This window comes from Dreissena polymorpha, chromosome 15 (genome assembly GCF_020536995.1).
Source record: "Dreissena polymorpha isolate Duluth1 chromosome 15, UMN_Dpol_1.0, whole genome shotgun sequence".
NCBI classification, from domain to species: domain Eukaryota; kingdom Metazoa; phylum Mollusca; class Bivalvia; order Myida; family Dreissenidae; genus Dreissena; species Dreissena polymorpha.
In genome coordinates, this window is record NC_068369.1 from 17,648,783 (window position 1) to 17,672,218 (window position 23,436).

General features: G+C 33.9%; 1 protein-coding gene across 5 annotated transcripts; it reads left to right on the plus strand.

Moving 5' to 3' along the window:
- Positions 1-8,157: 8,157 nt before the first annotated feature.
- On the plus strand, positions 8,158-20,306 carry LOC127860486 (uncharacterized). 5 transcript variants are annotated; one of them, XM_052398584.1, is made up of 6 exons: positions 9,866-9,906; positions 11,660-11,791; positions 14,119-14,205; positions 15,822-16,232; positions 17,617-17,711; positions 19,534-20,306. In XM_052398584.1, the coding sequence occupies exons 3-6, from the start codon at positions 14,139-14,141 to the stop codon at positions 19,681-19,683; spliced, it is 723 nt and encodes a 240-aa protein (XP_052254544.1). In that variant the 5' UTR covers positions 9,866-9,906; positions 11,660-11,791; positions 14,119-14,138; the 3' UTR covers positions 19,684-20,306. The 5 variants fall into 5 exon arrangements, with proteins under 5 accessions (XP_052254545.1, XP_052254542.1, XP_052254543.1 ...); XM_052398585.1 differs by lacking the exons at positions 9,866-9,906; positions 11,660-11,791 and adding an exon at positions 8,158-8,288; XM_052398582.1 differs by lacking the exons at positions 9,866-9,906; positions 11,660-11,791 and adding an exon at positions 9,650-9,788.
- The last annotated feature ends 3,130 nt before the right edge of the window (positions 20,307-23,436 follow it).

Here is a 23,436-nt window from a genome sequence, read left to right on the forward strand (position 1 = left end):
TAATTCGCTTAATTGAAATTAGTTCTTATATTCTCATTTAATTCTATGACAAATGTATATAAAAATGTTTATTTTGACATGCCATTTACATGTTGTATATGACATTTCTGTGACACCATACAAATGCGTTTGTAAATGGTGTTAACCAAAACTATACAAAATAGAGCTATGACGAATTAATCAATCAACACATAAAGTCAAGTTTATGGAATATACACATCGGCGTAAAAATTCTCTGTTCAAAATGACACGAATTGCAAACTTGTTTAAATAATCCCTATAAAACATATTAAGCTGTCGTACAGTGTTACCGGTTGATATTTGGTTGGTGCCACACCTTTACTACTGTAAAGTGGAGTAAAATAAAGAGTTAAAGAGCGGACATCAACATTAAAATATTTAGGTCATCAATACATGTTATTCCCTATCTTTATGTGGGTGCGGATTGCCCATTTCCGTCCGTCCGCCCTTCTATCCGTCCGTCGGCTTTTGTGTCTCGCAAAACTTAAAACCTATGACTGCTAGAGTGACGAAACCTTTACAAACATCAGCACACTAACTTGCGCAGTCTCATTTTTGTTCGGATTTTTCGAGAAAAAAAACCAGAGTTATTACCCTATTACCCGTTTTAGAAAAAATAACAGGGGGTCTTTGAACTTTGTTCGCGCGTAACTAGCAAAGTAGTACTTCTATATGAATGAAATATTACCAATATATTAATTATGATAGGAACGTGTCTCCAAAGTTTGGTTTGTTTTTCAAAGTTCAAAAAGCTACATCCCTTTATATATGTGTTGACTTGCGTCACATGTAACGAAAATGTATTGCTGCTACAACGATTAAACTAGCTACATTTAAACAGCATATAAACTGTGGCACCTGAGTGTTCGTGTTCATTTTGACAACATTTGTGCAGTTAAAAAAAAATGGATAGTTTGGAAATCCGTGTATTACGGAAAAAGTGTAGTTATATAGTTTTAATATTGTTCCGTGTCACGCGACCTTACCACGCTCAACGCTTTTTCTGCATATACATATATTTATTGCTGATCACTATTGAACAATTGAAAACCTAGTCGGTGTACGGACGCGTAACACAAAAAATCCAACTTATAAATAATAAAATAAGACTCATGATCACGTTTTAATGTCGCCACAAGTTTTTTACTATTTTAGATCAAACACTGAGCACAGTGAGCGCTGCATTCGATTTTGACTTTTAAGAACTTAAGTACACGTATTTATGCAAAAAAATGCGTCGCTGTTGTGTCTGTCTCCGATGGTCCACTTATGTATAATGTGACGGAAATTCGAGCGCGCAACCATTATGCTGCCTTCTTTGCGTTCCAACCGCATTGCTTCAGTGGCATTGACAATCCTGTCGCGTTCCGATAAGCCGCAAGAACATAGCAAGATCACCAGTCCAGTTTGACGACCAGTTTGTCGGTGCAGAAATATATTTTCTATTTTTCCATCACATTAATTTGGCCTGATATCAAATAGATTTCTATTTTTAAAATGCATAGCAATGTGGTGTTACGCTTTTTAATAAGGTTTAACAATCCTTACTTCACTGTTCGCTATATTGTATAATTTCTGAGAATGATTAATATAAACAATTTTAAATATATTTAAAATACGAAAATTTAACGTAAATTATTGATGTGTGTGTGTTACACAGGGCTTTAAATTTGTCTCCGTAGCGTACCAAAGACGTTCATGGTAAGAAAATATTCTAGTAAATAATAAGTAAAGCATGCCCCGGAGCACTACACGGCCTAAATGTGCCTCTGGCTACGTCACTGATGTTACACAGACTGAACAAGGAAGATATTTCCGCCATCAACGTCTTATCAATATCAAGACAATTGAAGGGTGCGACATAGGTTCAACAAAGCCTTGCGCTATTGTCTTGCAACTGCTATTAAATATCCGTCTTAAACCACAGTATGGCGGTAACCGTCGTGGGAGTTGGGACGGTAATTGCTGTACGAATTATTACACCATATCTAAAAATGACGTTCTTTTTTAAAGGTACTGTAAATATCTTACTTTAATTGGACACATACGTTGGTGATCAACCAATACAATCTCTTTTCAGGTGGAATGGTTTATATATATATATTTCCTTTATGTAAGCAATAATGGAGCAAGGTTTTAGTTCAATCATTTATCAAATAGCGGTTACCACTGTGTCGCGTTAGGCAGCTTTTATTGTGCAAAAAGACAATTGAAAAATTAGACAAACATCCTTAAAGTAACATTACTACTCAAAATCAAAGAAAAGTTCGTACAATATTTCGTAAAATAAAGGTAAACAATTAAAAATGATTGTTCCTTATGGCAATTGCGGAAATTTCAACGCCAGGTGTGGTCTGGTAAAATAGATGTTTGTGGATACAACTTGCTCTTTTTTATTATGGTTTAACATGGTACCATTTGAGTATTCGTGTGTCGTATGAATAGATATATTCGCAGGAAATTAGCATGGAATTAATTGTGGTCACATATAAATAAAAACGAGCATTTTGTATCTACAAATATCCATGTAATCATACCACATCTAGCGTTGAAATTGTGGCTATTGCTATAATGAACACTGATTGTTTAGGTGTAAACTTTATTTTACGAAATACTTTACGAAATGTTCGTTGATTTTGAGCGTTATAGAGACTTTAAAAAAAACTGCGGTTCAATAATTATTTTCAAATCAATGAGGCTTTCATATAACGTTTTTTTAAAAATCTGTTATACGGGTTGTGGTGTAGTTAAAATATAAAATCATCAAACGTATATAATGAACGTTGGTAAATCACTGACTAGTTAAATGTCAAATGACTCATGTTGTCAAACGCGATTTGCTCGACAACGCCATTCAAAAGTTTTACAAAAGTGTTCCTCGCCGAGGTCTCGAGTTAACAGTGAACCCTTTACATGCTCGTAACACGTCTTAACATATCGCTTTTAGCTGGAAACACGGTATCTCCCCCACAGGGCATGTTGTACTGCAACGCGCCTATTGTCAACATGGTGAACTGGTGTCCTACATAGACAAACGGCGATTACAAACATATGAGAAAGCCTTTGGAAAGGTGAACCTACTGGTTGCATAGAACAATCCGAGTCGGGCGCATGTTCCATCAAAGTTATTTTATAATTTTTGTTCTCGCGCTGTAGTGTGTTTATTTGTACAAACAACTGGCCGCTTGCCTTAAATTCAAGACTAGTGGATGGTTGCAATAATTTAATTATTTATTTATTTTGTTATTTATTTATTTATCATGGTATTTTTTTGGGGAGTTTCATTATTCCTAAATTGCAAATTTAAAATCGGTACCGGACTTTTTGTATCACATCCTTTTCCAAGAGTAACCTTTGTACTAAACACTCGTTTTTCAATGGGCATCTTGTGTCCCACAAACTGTGGCGAATCTCGCGCTCAAGAATTTGGAAATAACATACACGAAATCGGACAAAGAAATGTGCAACGTCTACCATTTTCGTCAATGAATGCGTTGGTTTATTTACTAGTAAGATGGTAAACACTAGAGCAAGCACTCGCTACGACCTTAGAATTTTAAAACGGAATGTGTCTCAGCCATCAACATATCACAGCCCCTACCTTTGTGTGTGTGCTTTATGTTCGCTAGAAAAAATATATATGTATGTGTTTTGTTTTTCTGACAAATCAAGTTTAACTTGTACTTAGTTAGCGATCACAACGAGGCATGTGTGATTTTTTTATTAATTTCAAGACAAGGTCGCTGTTGAGGAAGCGTAAAGTCATGGTGTCTGCGCACAGGCGATCTTGGGCTATGTAAGTACTTCAGGAATTTCTCCAAAAACACCAATAACTAGTTCTTGACAGGACACGGTTTCGATAAGAATCAATAAAAATTGGGCTGTTGATATAATCGAGCTAAAATAATGTTTTTCAACAGTTGAAAAAGATATTTCCCTGCAACTCAATGTTGTTGATGTTGTATTCACAAAGGGAACTAAATAGTATAGTCGCTCAAAATTACTTACTTTGAGTGTTAGCCCTTGGCTCTATTTCGGCTCAACGCCGATGCAATGCTATTAACACGCATGCGTGTGCAGTATTAATTCGTTCTATTGACATTCACCTTCGAGGAATGATCACTTTCTATAATTGTGTATTATATGTTGTATTATATTTTCATTGTGTATTTGAATCAAATGCGTATGAATTTATATGATTGGATCACAGTTACATAATTACAGTATATATAATAACACATGTTTACCGTTCGATGAGATTCATATTTCTACAAATATCATTACGTTTACAACCGTCTGAGGCTTGACTAAAGCGTCAAACTTCGACGTACGCGACAACACAGAAGGGTAATTTTATCCTACAGGGGGCCGTATTTGTATTTGTTATCAAGTACATGCTGTATAGTTCGGATGTGTGATTATATAATACCGAGGTAGTTTAAAATGTCTTTAAAAATTTCGTTACACATACAGCAAAACGATCCTACCGGTATTTATTGTTTGGGTGTTTGACTTAAAAATATAAGCATGTATTAATTCAACTACATTCTTCTTATGCGGCGTCGTTTTGTGATTTAAAGACACTGGTCGTTCGAATACAATTCGATTACCACATGCTGTGATTTAAAATATATATATATGCGCATTTAAAGGGACCTTTTCACAGATGTTGGCAGATTTTCAAGATGGCCATTATAATTGCTTTAAATTGAAAAATGTAAACTTTAAAATTAAATAGCTCTAGTAAAAAATAATAAAATTAGAAAAAGAAAAAAGTAATCCTTAACTGGGCTCGGACCACTGACCTTAGAGTAAAAGTCTAACACTTAAAGCAATCGACAGGCCGTGCTCTTACGGTGAGTTGTGTATTTAAAACATAATATAAACTACCATCGTAATTTCACCAAATGCAACGGTAAAGACATAACTCTCCAAATTATTCAATCATTTTGCGTGTGTAACGCTTTATAATTTTCAGGTTTTTATATCGTCAAAAGATGCATATTATGGCTATTTCAGAGCATGGTAAGTGTTCAGTATTACTGTTTTCTCGCAAATATCATAATCACAGCGAAAATTTGCGAATCTGAAACTTGTTCAATTTTGTCAATTTACAAAACGTGAAAAGGTCCCTTTAACTAATGCTGAACTTCAATTATATGTAAAAATTTGATTTTAATAAAAAATCTGGGCCAATACGAAACATTAATATCAATAATGCAAGAAATCCACAGTGATAAGTCAGGTAGTCAATGGAACTCCTTCAGTGTGTGTTTGGTTCATGGGTAGGCATTGTTTACCTTAAGAAGGGTTTAAACGTGTGTTAAGAATATGTTGACATTTGTATTATTCGTTTGTGTAGGTTAAAGCCGGCGGTGACTAGTACAGGCACTGGCTTATATCGATTGTGACGCCGAAGTTGGCTGCCAAATTTAAATGCATACACCACTTTGAAGTTTCTGTTCTCGTTAATTTACGTATTAGAACTTATGAAATTTGGAAAATAGCTCATGGAACCTTTAAACAAAAGACAAATGTCTTTAAATCTTGAAACACTACGGCATTAGTGAGAAAATAGTTGAATCATTCAATATGAGACTTCTGTTGTGTATATTGAAAGGTTCATCAGGGTCGTTACAAATCCATAAACACTATAAATCAACGAATTATTCGTAAATAAACTTAACACATACAAATCAGTGTTCCTTATAGCAATGGCCAAAGTTTCGAAGCTAGATGTGGTCTGGTTTAACGAGATACAAAATGCTCGTTTCTATTATTTTTTGTGATACAAGATATATTCCATTTGAATTTCCAGCGACGATATCCTAAAATTTACGAGCGAACTGAATGGAGCTGCGTCAAGAAATGAATGGGGGTCTCCAATGATTTTGAAGTTTTCCGCTGTTTATTATAATAGCGCGCGGACATAAAAGAATGCACAGGCAAGTGCGCTGCAAATTATGCAAATTAACGCAAACCGAATGAATTCAATCCTGATTTAAGATCATCCGTAAAACGAAACAAGATGACATCGTTAAAACGATTGTTAGATGCTTAAAAGTTGCAGAATGTTTGTTTTTAAACTTTTTATAACAGCTTTTCAATAATTATTATCACATATTAAAATAATTTAGCACAATTTAATAGCATTAATTGACATAAATTATGTTTAATTAACTGTTTACTATACCATCATGTGCGGTTTGTTTGTTATTTTGTTTTATTGGGAATGGATATATATATTCAAACCAAGAATGATAATAATATATTCCAACTTCGTTATAAAATAACACTAATTAAATTTATCGCACTTTCCTAAAAAAACGCGACTTTAACCAACTGAAATGTATTTCCACGAACCGTGTGTTCAAGAATCAAAACCCTTAATGAAGACGCTGCTTCAAGCACTGTGAAGATGCTGTCCCCATCCAAAATTGTCAGAAAAGACGGACTTAAAACCAAGCTGATTTTACTGGAAGTATATATCATTTCCATAAGTACGGTTTACTGGTTTGGAAAAGCGTGGTCTGGCTTCCTGGTATGCAGCTTTAGTGAAGCCCCTACCTAAACACTTGAGCTGCATGCTAATAAAAGCGCCAGAGATAATAGCCTGGCGAAAGAGGGTGAGAAATTTAAAGTACGAACAAGGTTGGTTGGGAATCTCTGTGAGTTGCAGAAGAGGGTGGCTAGTTAAGATAAATCTATATGTGCTGAAGCCTGAAGTTGTAGCTTAGCAGCTTAAATCTGGAAAAAAATCCAATAATAAATTAAAAATAATCCACACATGAAAAAATCAAAGAACCGGAATTGTCGCAGCATCGCATCACAGCACAATGCAAGACGTTGAAGAGCATGCAAAAGACGATGTGTAAAAATTAGCTGATAATAAATCAATTCAGACGAGGAAAAGAACGCACTTGTTTCAAAATCCATGGATCGCAGATTCGATCCCCGCAACACCAGAATTAAACGCTCTCCTTTCCCAAGATACGGTGTGCAAGGCAATTCACAACGGTCCGTAAAAGAACAGCAGTCGTCTCTGTAACAGGAGGCCTCGTGCGGTACCATACTAACACGCCTCATAGGAGCGATGGCCATACGGGAGGGAATCTTTGGAATCCCCATACAAATGAAATCACTAGGAAGGTAGCAAGCAAATTTGAGTTCATTCAAAAACCGGCCGGTCGCAGTCTGAAGAAGGTCTAAAAATGCAAAATCCAGCAACATTTAAAACAGGGCCCTGTCAAAACCGGCCCCTGACTATAGCAGAATCAAATGGGCAAAAATCAGCCAACATTTTATGCAGGAGCCAGTCAGGAACGTAGCTCAAAAAAGCAAATTGTGTACAAACCTAAGTAAGGAAAGCATTCAAGAAAAACACTCAGTTAATTGTGACTTGCATGGTTATCTTGAATTGAGGTAGACAGAGAAAACTTTCGCCAAATGTCAAAAGTTATTATAATGATAGCATATTTTCCATCTTAAAAATCGCTTACAAGCTCTTAGGAGGATAGATAGGGAAGGTCCGTTGTGAATACTCGGTTAGTACAAATCAGTTTTACTTTTTGTGTTTTTTTTCTTATTATATAAGAATATAATTAAAAAAGATGGAGCAACAATTAATGTGTTAACATTTTTTCTTTGATTACTGTTCTCAATGTTCAATTTACTTAAAATAAATGTTTTCAGAGATGTACCGTGTTTATAAGGTAACATAATTAATACTAATCTGCAATCTGGATATCAAGTTAATAGATAAACTGTATTATAAATAGTAGCACATACACATGTACAGCAAAGATCTGTGTTGTGTCCCAACATGTGATTTACTGGGATTATCCATAAAAAATAATACAATATAATTATTGGCATCAAACGATATATAAAAAGTCAGAGTTAAATTATGTAGAAAATCAAACTGAGTTGCAAGAAAACAAGCAACCGTTACAAGCGTTTTATCTGGGCTCCCATCTCTTAAAGTTAGAAGAATGAGAAGTGTGGCTTTATAGACCTTAAAAATATTAAACAAAGAAGGACCCAGTTATTTACATGATCTTGTTAAATTTGCCTAGACCTAGAACTGAAAGGTATGGCAGGAACTCTTTCCGTTACTCTGCAGCCAGTATGTGAAACTCTATGCCGGACACATTCAGACAGTGCTCGTCTTATAACCAGTTCAAATCCCTGATCGACCAATGGAATGGACCCGATTGCAACTGTTCTGCGTGTGCCCATTAGGGAGCGCTGACATGCTGGCTGGCCAGGTACAACACTATATAGTATTAAGTTACCCTGTCCTCTGTATGCTTTTCATTTTGTTCCCTTTACTTTGTGTTTTTTTTTGCCTTAGCTTGCTATTAGTTTGCTATTATTTGCTTGCTTGTATCCATATGTTTTGCCTTTAGTTTGGTACTATTATTTGCTTGCCGTATCCGAATGTTTTGCTTTTAGTTTGCTATCATTTGCTTGCTTGTATCAATATGTTTGCCTTTAGTTTGCTACTATTTGCTTGCTTGTATCCATATGTTTTGCCTTTAGTTTGCTACTATTTGCTTGCTTGTATCCATATGTTTGATTTCCCTCTATTTAGCTTTCTCCTGCGAGACTGTTTGTGCATGTCTGTTTCTATGTATGTAGACAATGTTTCTGCTATGTAGCCAATCCTCTGCTGCAATGCCATGTATTTGAGTTTCCTGTGAGGTAGCTGCTGATCAGCTTTCCCCAAATCTGTTTTGGGGGGATAAGTGTTTTAAAATCTCTTTATTGATCACACTTTGTGGTTATTTCAATCTTCAGCGTCTTATTTAATTTCCTTTTAGGCCTTCATGGTCAAGATCAACAGATACCACAAAAGTTTTAGGTTTTAGTTCTATATTCTGTTTTATTTATTTTAATTTATTTCTTATCAAGTTCTTTCAAGCTTATGCCATAATGTGATATGCATGTATGTAACTTGTTATAGTTTAGCCTCCTCCATCTCCAGAGGATGATAAAATACTATCTGTGTCTAAATGCTTTATTTTCATATTATAGAATACCCATTGAAATTAGTGATATTTAACCTTATTGTGCTAAACCTATTTAAATATCCATGATTAATTACTCTAGTCAGTTTATTTTATTTATTTTAATGCTATATAATAACTATGCTGTTTCATAATCTGTTTCTACAGATATCTGTGCTCGAGTAGCTTCAATTTTAGCAGATTGCTCGGATGATTGTTTGATTGTCTAATTATCTAAATAATTAATTGATTGATTGGTTGGATAAATAATCGATTTCGTTATCCAATATTGGTAGCCATGTATTGCTCATTTTGTCATGTTTAACTTTTTTTATAATGTGTCTTAAGTTATGTAATTGTATACTGTATGTGCTATTGTGTTATCATGTAAATGTTGAGTTTATACGTCGGTTTTAAAAGCTCTTCAGAGCTTGTGTTAATATGTTTATATACCCGACTTTATAAATAAATATTACTTGACTTGACTTGACATTAATAAATAAAACAACAGCATATTTTTTAGGATACATATTTATCGACAGAGGAAATAACAGTCGTTTTCTTTTCGTGTTTTTTTTTCAAAAACTAAATAAGGTTGAATGTAACCTTTGCATTCCGATATTTATGACATTAGATTATAGCACTATCCGAAAATAGTACAAAGAAAAAGAAACAACTGTCTGCAGATCACGTACACCACGTCAGTCAAAAATTCGTTCAGTTCATGATGGTTTAAAACGTAACAAGAAAAAATTAAAGGTTGCAATAAATATAGAGCTTCGTTATCCTTAATGCTTTGAAGAAATATTTATAAAATTTCGGACACAGCAAAGTCTTCATGACTAAGATTGAGATTGTTTTACTATGGATTGTCTAGGTGCTGGAGGTTTCGGTAAATGACAAGTTCGGTAAATTGATTTATATAGTAAAAGCCGTGGAGGTTTCGGTAAATTGATTTTATAGAGGAGGTATACCTACAACGAGGTGTTAATGACACCTATTATCGGCTTACAATAACATTAGAGGCATTTATTTGCAAACTGTGGATTAATTTTGAGTTGAGTAATTAATGCTATGCCTAAGGTAAAGAATTAAGGGAAATGAATGAGCTACCTCTGAAAAACGAATTCTGTTAGGAAATTTTTGGTTAATTTTACGATTTAAATAAGGCAATACTGTTGTTTTTTTAATTGGTGCTTTTATTTAAATAACATAATAGTAATAAGAAGTAATGATTTATGGCAGAATCAATGTAAGCTCTTCAATTAAGTTTAATGCTATTTTAAAAAGTTTCTTGTAAAATATGATTTAATAAAAATGATTTCATGTTGAATTTTATATTTATTTATATGTTTTATTATTTCTTTCTGGTTGAGAAAAACACAAGAAAAAAAACAATATATAAAATTTAATACGTGTACATAATTAATAAAAAGTAATATAATGATACGCGTTATGTTTTATAATTATGTTAAGTGCGCGTGCCATTGAACGTTGAGTTAAGCGAAGAGATACACATAATTGAAAACTGATAAAAATGACATCTAACACAACGCCAGCAGAATGAATACACTGTGTAATAGCAAGCTGCTGGGATGATCATTATCTTATCAACTTAATACACAGGCACCTGGCTACTGTACCGGAACAATGGGTTTTACGGCCAAAATAACTGATATCATTTTTTGCCTAAATAAATCGGTTCAATAAAAAATAATAACTGATTTACTTTGTAATCCGTTTTATTTAGCAACAAGTATAACATGGATGCAATATATATATTTGAATATTTCATGTCATTTAAAACAATAATGAGGGAGTAATCACATATTAATAAGATACATTTTTGACACACTACAATATTAATACGACACATTTATTATCATTCAGATTTTCCGCATGCTGATTTAAAAACTCGGCCACCAGTGTTAAAGCATGTTCACGATCTAAACATACATATCTAGATTATTTTAAGAATAATACCTTATGTGCTGACCTGATTGTAGGAAAAAGAAGCAAGAAATTTATTTATATAAGAAACAAACATATTTGATCTTAGTATTTTAAACCACCGAAACTTAACCATTATATAAACATGAGGTAGTTTGCTAACATAATGAATATGTTGCCCAGCTCTTGCCAAGTGGAGGCCACCTCTTGTAAGAGCCACATTATTATATTTTTTTTAACTGATACGCTTTAATTAAGGTTTTTATCAACTAGGCTAATTGTTTAAAAACATATATAAAATGCAAAACGATCATGACCTAAAGATAAACTTTTAATATATAATTTACCTCCATCGATTAGAATATCAATAGGTTGCAAGCCTGGATAATTAATAATAACACTTTGCAAACATCTCTAATTTGATAAAATCAAGTCCGTACATTTAAACAGATAAATTAATTAGTGCCAAACAACTCAATTAATGTACATCAAAATTAATCCACAGTTTGCAAATAAATGCCCCTAATGTTATTGTAAGTCGATAATAGGTGTCATTAACACCTCGTTGTAGGTATACCTCCTCTATAAAATCAATTTACCGAAACCTCCACGGCTTTTACTATATAAATCAATTTACCGAACTTGTCATTTACCGAAACCTCCATAACCCGATTGTCTAGAGTCTTAAACGGACTGGTTATTGGATTTCATCAAAATAAGACTTGAAGCTTTTATATTTAAGCTTTTATTTATTTATTTTTTATTTTAGTTAACCTCATGAATCTTGTCTGCAACCATTGTTGCCAACCTAGGTAAAGAAACTTCAGCGTACAGTTTATATAGTAATAGTATTGACATACCTGTACACTGAGGCCAACCCCGTATCGAAAGTCAACCAGAATCGTAACATATTTATGTCACGCTATAAATCAAAGAAAGCTCATTTTCTTGGATACATTTCTACATATATTGGTGAATGAATATAAATTACTGCATCGGGGAATATTTTAAGGTTCGTATGTTTCAAATGCATTTTACAATAGATGAAAATAACGCTCATCAGTCTGAAATTTACAATTTTGACGCCATTGTCGCTTTTTCACGTGACGAGTTTTCATTTGGATACTTTCGGATCGACCTTGACATTTTTTGCTGAAATTGTAAACATAACTTTCGTTTTCTTTAATCTATTATTTGTGATTAACAACTTACGTCTGGTGGATTATAAGACTGATTTCAGTGTGAATCAGGTAGTTTTAAATATAATTTACTTAGAGTTTGTATTTACACTACAATTGGTTTACAAAACAAGCCAGAATAATCTAAAATACCAGGAAATGTCATTCTGAATTTGAAAACACTTGAGCACAATGGTATGTTACTAAAAATTGAAATAACGTAATATGACCGTGAAATCTCGGGAGATTCGCATTTCAAGAAAGTCTGTCACATTGCTGTTTTTCTCGATATGTAAGAGCAGAATTGATAAATTTTAAATGTTTATGATGAATTTTGTGAAAGAATATATCAGTTAAATGTGAAAAATTTCAATCTTTCCGATCAAGTGGTTGATTTGGGCCAATATCTGCATTTAAAAGCTGTTTTGGACCGGTCTTTGTTAACTGTCCACTTTTCCTGAATTTCTGGTTGACTTTCCTAATGGGGTTGGTCCATAACTATAAAGTCGCGCCTGTCAAAAATCATAAAAAGCGACATTTAAAGTTATGGTAGCCAGAACTATTTTGTCAACCACGACTAGGGACTCAGTAAAATGTCAGTGATTTTTTTTGCTCCAAATTACCACCGATTTTCGGCTGCTTCCCAATTGCAAAATTCCATTTTTTTCCCAAAAAATCTTACCAAAATTTCGCAAAAAAAGCCCAATTTCCCCAAAAAATAAAAATATAATTATTTTTTTTTTTAAGAAAGAAGTCTCTTATGACTAACTTATGATTTCTTAACTCTAGATCTCAACTTTATTTTTTAAACATCCTACAAAAAAAATAACTTTAAATTTAGTCCTTTTTGTCATAAATAATTCCCAAATTTGCCACTTTAATTGATTAAAAAAAATCCCAATTTGACCAGACTCCTTTTCCCCAAATGGCTAGAAAACCCTCTGAACATGCTCTTAAAAACAATATTAATTCTGTTACTTATAATAATATTTATAATGCTTAATTTTTCCCAATTTCATGGTTTATTGCACTATTTTTCCCAATTTCACGGTTTATCGTGCTAATTTTCCCAATTCAAATGGCACAGGCTGTAACAAATAAAAGCAAAAAAAAATCACTGAATGTACGTTTACATTCTATGACCAAATCAATTTCACTTGCCTAGTTGTACTTTGCAAATAAATGCACTCAGAGTTTGCAACTGTGTGTCAATTTTCACCAATTAATATCTAGTCGCAGCACAGGGACACTGCATTAGCTGTCCCCCACTCTGTCCCCAGTTGCTACATGTACTCTCTTCACAAAACAACAAAATTGTTCATTTGTTAAACATAATAACAAAACAAAAAAAGTGAGTTGAAAATAATTAAAAAAATGTTACTTATACATAAGAAAACAAAATATTTTTTCTACTAATGTTTTTGTTTTGTTATTGTGCTTAACAAATGGACAGTTTTGAGGGTTTTGGGAGGGGGTAGCAGCTAATGACAAGTGCCTATGGTCGGAAAAGTCAGTTTTACTACCATTAACCAGTCAGCCTATAAGATTGAAAAAGCACATTATCAAGCAATCATCTAATATGGTTAATAATTGTAAAGGTGGTCACACTTCAGGAGACATGCTCGAAATGTTTTAACACCAGCATTGTTTAATAAATTGTCTGAGTTTTGAAAAAGGCAATGTAGTTTATTGTCACATACCGGTATGTATAACATAATAATAAAATGAAAATTACGTCTAGAATAATTGAATAGAAAGCATAAATTCAACTTGCTAAATAGCAGTGTTGGTCGGGTTATTGGAAACAAACAACTATTTTTAACACCTTTTACATTTTTGTATTTCAACTTTGTTTGGAAATGCATGTAGGATATTGTGTTCAGGGTAAACACTACTTTATGTAAAGAACGACTTTGTATACAATGATAAACAGCAATTTAAGTTAAACTTTTGTTTTGTAGATTTCCTTACCTTCCTCAAGATGGGAAAAGTTGCTCAGGACAAACAGAAACCTCTCACAAATAGTAAAGCACAAAGACTAACAAGAGGTATATCATTGAGTGACACTTGTCTGCTCCCACATACTGTGGTTATAAAGCATTGCACATGTCCATCCATATTTATGTCTTGAAGCTTGTGATTTTCAATCCTATTTAACAGCTGCATAGATTGGGCTTAAAGGTTCACACTTTGATTATCATTAATGCATAGATAATTGTTAGGAAAGGAATTTTGGTTGTGACCAGTTTTTGCTGAGTTATAGCCCTTGTTCTGTTGTTCCAATAGATAGATTGTGTTTCAATCCTTCTGAAATGGCTGGATAGATATTTCTCTAATTTTTAAAACTGAATCACCTTGATATGTAGATAGTACTTGTAGAGGAAATCATTTTTGCTGGTACTACAGTAGTTTGGGCAGAAATTAAGCTGTTTTTCAGTTTTTCAACTTAAGAAAATATAAGCCCCAAAATTTTAAGATTTCGATCAAACTATCATAGCTGAATGATATGATTGTGTAGATGAATGTTATGAAAGGAATCCTGCGAGCAATTGTGGCTGAACTATGGCCCTCATTTGGTTTTCGATTGAAAAAAGTCCTCAATATATTTTGCACTGAGCTCATTTTAAATTGCTTGCTTGATATTGTTTAAACAGTTGAATAACCTAAATTATATCACATAGTATAGTGCCCTCTTTATTTTTATGCCCCCGGTAGGGTGGCATATAGCAGTTGAAATGTCCGTCAGTGTGTCAGTCAGTATGTCAGTCTGTCCGTCCGTCCGAAAACTTTAATGGCCATAACTTTTTCAATATTGAAGATAGCAACTGGATATTTGGCATGCATGTGTATCTCACGGAGCTACACATTTTGAGTGGTGAAAGGTGAAGGTCAAGGTCATCCTTCAAGGTCAAATGTCTAATATATGGCGTCTGTCCGTCTGTCCAAAAACTTTAACATTGGCCATAACTTTTTCACTATCGAAGATAGCAACTTGATATTTGGCATGCATGTGTATCTCATGGAGCTGAACATTTTGAGTGATGAAAGGTGAAGGTCAAGGTCATCCTTCAAGGTCAAATGTCAAATATATGGCGTCTGTCCGTCGAAAACTTTAACATTGGCCATAACTTTTTCAAAATTGAAGATAGCAACTTGATATTTGGCATGCATGTGTATCTCATGAAGCTGCACATTTTGAGTGGTGTAAGTTCAAGGTCAAGGTCATCCTTCAAGGTCAAAGGTTAAAAGAAAAAGTTAAATTCAAAGGGGCGTTCTCATGAAGCTGCAAATTTTGAGTGGTGGAAGTTCAAGGTCAAGGTCATCCTTTAAGGTCAAAGGTCAATTTTTTTTTTTTTATTCCAAAGTGACGCAATAGGGGGCATTGTGTTTCTGACGAACACATCTCTTGTTTTCCAGGGATTTATATATAGTGGATTTAAGTCCTAACATGTATAGTGGGGAAATCATTGTTTCTTACACATGTCTATTCTTAATTAAGAAGCAAATATAACAGCATTTCCAAATGGCTAGTAAAGTGACATGTTAAACTTGTTGTCACCAGCTTTTCAAAGACTTATTTATGAACAAAAAAGAACTAATTTTTCAATGTTTATTTGAACAAATGTTAATTATGATTGTGACTGCTGATAATATTTTCTTTCAGCCCGTATAGCTGCAAGCAATGTGCCAGTCAAATCACAGGAGATTGCCAAAACAATCAAAACAGACACCAAGCCATCCAAGACAAAAATGAAACAAGTAAATCATGCACATTCCAAAAAATCACCCAATGCTTCCTTAGTGACTAAGTCTGAAAACAATGACATTGGTATTAAAGATGACATTGCTGTGAGTGTTGTTAGTAAGAAAACAAAATATTCCAATACAACAGTTGAGAGCTCAGACGATTCTAACGGACCGCCAGCCAAAAAGCCCAAATATCAGTATGTGGATGCTGTGGAAAAACTAGAGAACAGTACCAGTGCTTTTGTTCCAAAGAAACTTGTGCTTGTTGTTGGAAATTTACCAGAAGAGGTTACTAAAGAACAATTGATGGAGCATTTCAAAAGAACAGGTGATCCAGAAGTCTTTAACTACAGTAATAGATTGGGTATTATACACGTTCATGTATGATGCACGGCTTACTCTTTTTAGTGAAAAAATATTGATTATTTGGTAGTCATTACGGATGAATCAAACCTTAACTCAAATTTATTAATAAACTCTTCAATTAAATGGCAGTATATATAGTTGCATTTGTCCTTCGATGGGTAGGCCAATTGGTTGAAAGGCTTGTTGGTAAACCATTAATTTTCTTGCGAAATGTAGAGAATGGTTTGATGTTTATGTAAACAATACTGCATATTAAGCTATGAAAGTTTCAATACAGTAAAAACAAACTGTAACGAGAACATTTAAACATGAAAAATGGGGGGAAAAATATATTTTTTCAAATGTTGCCAACCATTGGGATTAAAATTGAAATTGGGAGGCCACATATTTGAAAAGGTTGGAGCATAAATATGGAACCCCCTCCCTGCCATTCCCCATTAGCTAAATGCCTAGGTATGTTGGTTACTTGGGAGTAAAGGATTGTACCTAGTGATTTTAAGGCCATCACTGAGCTTGCACATTAAATGTATTTCTATAACATATCATAATAATGCTAAACAATGGGAAAAAAAGATGTGTATTTGAAAATGTTGGAGCATAAAAATGGATGCCCATTCTCTGCCATTCTTCTTTAGCTAAATCCCTCGGTATCTGGTTACTAGGGAAGAAAGGATTTATAATGTATACCTAGTGAGTTTAAGGTCAACACTAAAGGTCACTGAGCTCGCACAGTAAATTTATTTCCAAAAGGTATACATGTATTGAGAATGCTTTGACCTAGGTTGATGAAAATTGGCATGGTGGTAACTGGTAACATATGAAAAAGAGAAGAGCTGTATTAATTTTAAGGTCAAAGGTCAAGGTCATCAGAGCTTGTATGAAGAAATTATGTTCTTCACGATATCTTTAAAATGATTTTACCTCTAATTATCTTAATTGGTATGCTTGTTCTTTGGGATAATACTATAATGCATGGTGATTTTGAGGTCAATGGGTCAAAGGTCATGGTCTCAAAAGCTTGTTACAGGAAAAAAAATCAACACATACTAACTTGAGAAGGCTTTGACCTATAATCATTCTTTTTAGTATAGTTGTTAATTGTGTGAAAAGTAAGAGACCTATTAAAATTGAGATCCTCAGGTTGAAGGTCACTTTAGACTGTATCATGACATTGTCAGTTCAATATCTAGAGAATTCTCACAATCATATAAATTAGCTTGCTGATTAGTCTTGAAAAAGAATGACCCAGATATCTTTTACAAAACAAGAGATCTGAAGTCAAGGTTGCAGGGCAAACTTTACTGCAAGTCATGTTGCATGTATGTTTTACTAACTTTTTTTTTCAGGTGGAGTGAAGTCAGTAAAAATCCCCAAACAGAAAGGGTCAGACCTTGGAAAAGGCCTTGCCTACGTGGAGTTTAAAAGCACCATCAGTCATAGGGTATGATCTTATCTGCAGATGTAACCATATTTACTTTAATCATTGTTATGCCCCCAGTAGGGTGGCATCAAGATATAGCAGTAACTGTTGAACTGTCCATCTGATTGTCAGTCTGTGCGCCGTCCGAAAACTTTTAACATTGGCAATAGCTTTTGCAATATTGAAGATAGCAACTTCATATTTGGCAGGCATGTGTATCTCATGAAGCTGCACATTTTGAGTGGTGAAAGGTCAAGGTGATCCTTCAAGGTCAAAAGTCAAATACATGGTTTTAAAGCGACGCAGTAGGGGGAATTGTGTTTCTGACAAACACATCTCTTGTTATAGTGTGTCTTATTTATGCTGAAAGGCAATTTGAACACAAAACTTTTTGAATTCCTATTTATCAAAAATGGCTCGATATATCAAGTTGAAGCATCACAAATTGTTGTTTAAGAACATTTTCTACAAAGTTCCGAGAAAATAATTCATCAAATTATTATGGTCTGACAATTCTGAACTACATGTGGTGTGGTTTCATTCTGCTGAATGTTCGAGTGGAAGGGTGAACACAATATTGATTTTCTTTGCATATTATTCTTAAATTAGGACATATACAATGGACAGACTGGTTGATTGTAAAAGCCCACATGTAGTTAAACATTACGGTCGTACTGCATTTGCAATACATGTACTACACAAGTATCAAATCAAGCATAACAAACTACCATCAAAATTACCTTTTCTAAAATAACAAAACATTATAATAATATATATTATTATGAGTTTAACAAGGTTGCCAAGACACGACCTTCAACCCTTTGTAGTTTGCAGGAACTTAAATGGTCCTGTATATGGGTATGACTGAACATTCCATCAGCATTAAGCTTATATAACGGGTTCTCAATGAGATAATGGTGTAATTCTGTTGTCAGGCAATGAGTTGCTGAGAAAGCAGGAAAAGGTACTGATTTTCTGCTTGTTAGATTAAGATTAAATCGCCTCATTTGTGCAAAAAAGTACCACATGCCTTCTTATTTCAATGTCACATGGTACGTTTTTGCACCCAGGGACCGAAATGTTAAAATATGATTTGTAAGTTTATATTCCTAATATTTTAAAAAACTTGCCTAGAAATTATATAAATGTAAGTGCTGGGTTAGAAGTTTCTTTGGGTGAATTACATTCATATCAATGTGTATTGTAAGTCATAGAATAAATATTATTATTTTGGTACCAGACCACACAAATAACAAATCTTAATTTTTGCTTAGTAAATATAAAGCCAGAACACTTGAGAAAGTTGCAGTATTCTGATGTGTATTGTTCACCATGTAATTCAAAGATGTGAGTTTGATACCAAAGTCATTACCCTTCATTATGATATCTCTCTAAAAACACCAACTACTCATTATATTCAGTAAACAATTAAGAATGGCTTAATCATCCAACAAACAGCACAATCACATTTAAAGATCTAATATCTACCAAAAGAAAAATATTGTGTATGACAATTTTGTGTAACCAAAATAACTGATAACCGGTTTAACCCTTTCAGTGCGGGAACCGAATTTTGAAGGCCTTTGCAAACAGTTTGGATCCTGATGAGACGCCACAGAACGTGGCGTCTCATCAGGATCCAAACTGTTTGCTATTCTTATAGTATTCTTTGAAAAAAATCGAAGAAAATGCTAATTTTAGAAATTCAGCAGACGACATTTTAGCAGAAGACAAATTACCCAGCATGCAAAGGTTTAACAAGCTCCCTGCTCATAACAATTCTCTACAGTATGCATCTCACTGAACAGAAAATACTTTCAACCATTTCTAAATATGTCTTTAGCTTGGAGTTAGGCTACACAACACTACACTTGCCGGCAAAAAAATCTGTGTGGACTTTGCACCGGATGGGAAGCTGACAGAGCGGAAGTTGACAGAGACCATTCAACAAAAGGAGGAGAAAAAGGAAATAAAGATGCCTTTTGACACTTGAACCAATGGTTGAAGAAGCTAGTACAAAGAATTTTTTGGAAATTCTTACCCATTTTCTTGGTTCATCACCTCTTTAAAATATCTGAGAATAGAAGATCGAATTCAATTTTTCAAGCCACTGCTTCAAGCAATGAGCCAAGCTTCTGTTTCCTGTATGATACTGCAGGAGAAGCACCAAAATAAGTAGTTCTTTAACAAATTGCTAGTTTCTATTTTCAAAATTTAAATTATAAATTAAATAGCTTGAACTTATAATTGTGTTAGTTTTTACGAAATAAATTTGCTTTTTGTCAATATGACTATTTAAGGTTGCTATTAAATTTGGTTGAAGTGACTAAAATTGTGTATTGGTGCGTAAAAAACAGACAATAGCCCAAGCTACCTTACTACACATGTATGTTCTTTTCATAGTATTTACATGTACATGTGAGATAAAGTGTCTAAGTTGACATTTCAGAATTGTAGCCATTAAGCAAATGGCTACAATAGGTGTATTTGAACAAAAGTACACTTATTTATTTTTTTGGCAAGAAAGATAGCTCATCGTGTAAATACATATAAGCATCTGATTTGTTGGTGCTATATTGTGGGAAAGTGCTATTGATGTTGAATGTATATATATATATATATCAGGGATCATATTTTTTTCGGTTTTGTCGGTCCTAGACCGATTGGGGTCGTGAAAGACCGATTGAAAATCCCAAACAGTCGGTCCGATTCTGTGTGCTAAAATTCCCATGTCATGAAATCGATTACACAGTGCACATGCTAACATAGATCTACCCTAATTACATTCTTATCTCGAGTAGGTGTGAAAACCATTCACTGTCTCTAAACCGGTCAGGACCAGTTTATTGCGTGTCATCCGACTAGTATCAGAGTATGACCCCAAGCAGCGAAAATTCGCGCGGTTGTGTATTAGTCATGCGTGAATAACCCCGTGTCTACATCCATCGATAATTTCACTGGCTAGCACACTAATCGGTCCGTTATGTGTAAAATCGTTGACAGTTACTTCGGAGATGAAAACTTCAATGTTCATAATCCTCGTGGAAAGTGTGCATTTCATGCATGGTACAGTAAACTTTCATATAAACAAAGAAGAAAATCGGATATTCTGCAATAATTCATAATTATTGTGGGCGGACCTTATACACTGAAAACACGCGCTGTAACTAAACAAAACATGCCGATACATTTTCCACCAGCGTAATAATCCGGCAATAAATAAATGAAAGTTGCGGATCTGATTGGCAGAACAGCCGAAAGTTATTTTTATGGGCGGAAATTCACACAAAATAGTACACAAGAAAAATAATATACATTGTATAAATCTTTTGTAAAAATCGTGTTAGAATCAAAATAATTCGTGTACTTAATTGTTTGTTGTTGAATAACTCACGACCGGAAGTTTAGATGCGTGGTTTCAAATCACTCGTGCTTCGCACTCGTGATTTAATCCCTACGCATCTTAAATATCGGCCGTGGTTTTTTTTGACAATAAACTATAACGTACACGAATTATTTCTCAACTATTTTTTTGTTGTTGCCAGTATCCAACCTACGCACAGACATTTGTTAAGTTCAGTGCATGTATGTAAGCTATTATTGAGTCGACAACGATTTAAAACATCGGTATAGACTTACACAGATAAATAATAGATATTGACAACGATGAAAAAAAGTCCGATACAACAGCACACGAAACAACAATAAAAGAGAAAAAAATATCATAAAATCAATTGAAAAAACTCGTATGTTCCGTTAAAAAAAGATGCCAAAGGCAATTAAACTTGTACATTTATTATACCACCTTCATGAATGGCAAAATCAATGGTATATATGTTCACGTAATTTGTCATGATTTCCGATATAAATTTTCGGACACTTTTTCCCCATTTAAATCCAGACCGATTGATGTTGCGGGAAAATATGATCCCTGATATATATATATATATATACTGCATGTAACTGAACCTGTCTCTGTGTAGTATGTTTTGAGATTAATTTATGTATTGTAATGTTGTGCATATTTATTTCTATGTCAAAATATTTATGGCTCTATATTATGTATTTAAATGCACTTAGTAAGTTAGTTTTGACAGTTATACCCAAATTGTGTACCTTTTTTGAGACATAATACATTTTTAGCTCACCTGATCACATTGTGCAGCTGATGGGAAGATTTTCGGACACCATGTTGTACCTCAGTTCGTGCATGTATCGACGTAATAATGTTTTATTGGAACTGCTTATCCTCACAAACAACTGTCGGGATTTTGATAAAGCTTCACAGATACGAATCTTGACCCTCTTTCAAAGTTGGACAAGTCATTCAAGTCAATTGCATAGGTCACCTTAGCTAAATTAATAATAAAGCTTCACAGCAATGACCATTGACCCTATGTCAAAGTTGGACAGGTCACTCAAGTCCGTTGCATACATAGCGTCGTAGGTCACCTTAGCTAAAATTAAGATTTAAATAAATATCAACTTCAAAAATATTTTTTTCTGAAATCTTAAGACTGAATGCTTAAATTTTTGGTGTGTAACACCACCTTGTATAGACTTATAATGTAACTAACGTCAAAATCTGTATTCTCTGAAACCAGAAGGGTCAGGGATTTAATATTTTTTGTGCAACATTAGATGATGGTTCAATTCTAAGTGTGTCTTTTTTTATCTTGACTATAAAAAACTTTAATTTGTATAATTATTGTCTCAGACCACATTAAGTCTGTATCATACAGTGTAAAAAAATGATAAAAACCACAGTTACACAAAGTCTACACTTTACACAATATTTTGTACATGTCTTGGGTGAGCGACCAAGGGCTTTTAACTCTAATGTCTATATACATGTACATGTGATCAACCTGTTGGCATAGGCGTCATATCTGGGGAAAATTTATTTTTCGAGTATTTTGTGTTTAAATAATAAGATAAATATTTATTACAGGTTTTGATTTTTTGCTTTGTAAGTTACTCACTTTCTGAATTGTAAAAAAAGCGTTTCTTATTGTTTAACACTTGAATCCTTTGATTAACAAACATGCAAGAAATGAATCAAAGAGATTTTCCCATGCCAAAAATTAATTTGCACCATTTCTGGTATTTCTATGAATCAAAAGGAAAACTCTGAAAAAGTGAAAAGTTATATTGTTTAAACAGAACATCTTATTGTGTCAAGATTTTGATTGTGGAATGTTAGAGCATCTTACATTTTATTTGTTTGACATGCACATGTTCGAAAGTAAAATATTTCAAATCAAATTCTTATTTTGAGTTGCTTTGAACGTTCAGAATCTTTGTAAATACAGAATTTTTTTTAAATCCGCAAACTTAGTTTCAGTTTAAAACTTGTACATGTTGCCAGTGGATTTACGCTATTATATGATAGGCATGTATGTGGTATACGCATATCAGTCGTGCTCAGGGAAAACCAGTCTAGTAAGGGATGCCACTTTCCGCTTTAATGTAACTTTTCGTTTAAAGGAATTCCCTTCTTAACCCTTTGAGCGCTGGAACCGGATTTTGAAGGCCTTTGCAAACAGTTTGGATCCAGATGAGACGCCACAGAACGTGGCGTCTCATCAGGATCCAAACTGTTTGCTATTCTGATAGTATTCTTTGAAAAAAATCAAAGAAAATGCTCATTTTAGAAATTCAGCAGATGACATTTTAACAGACGACAAATTTCCCAGCATGCAAAGGGTTAACAAAAATCCAGTCTAGGCTGAAAGTGTCATCCCTG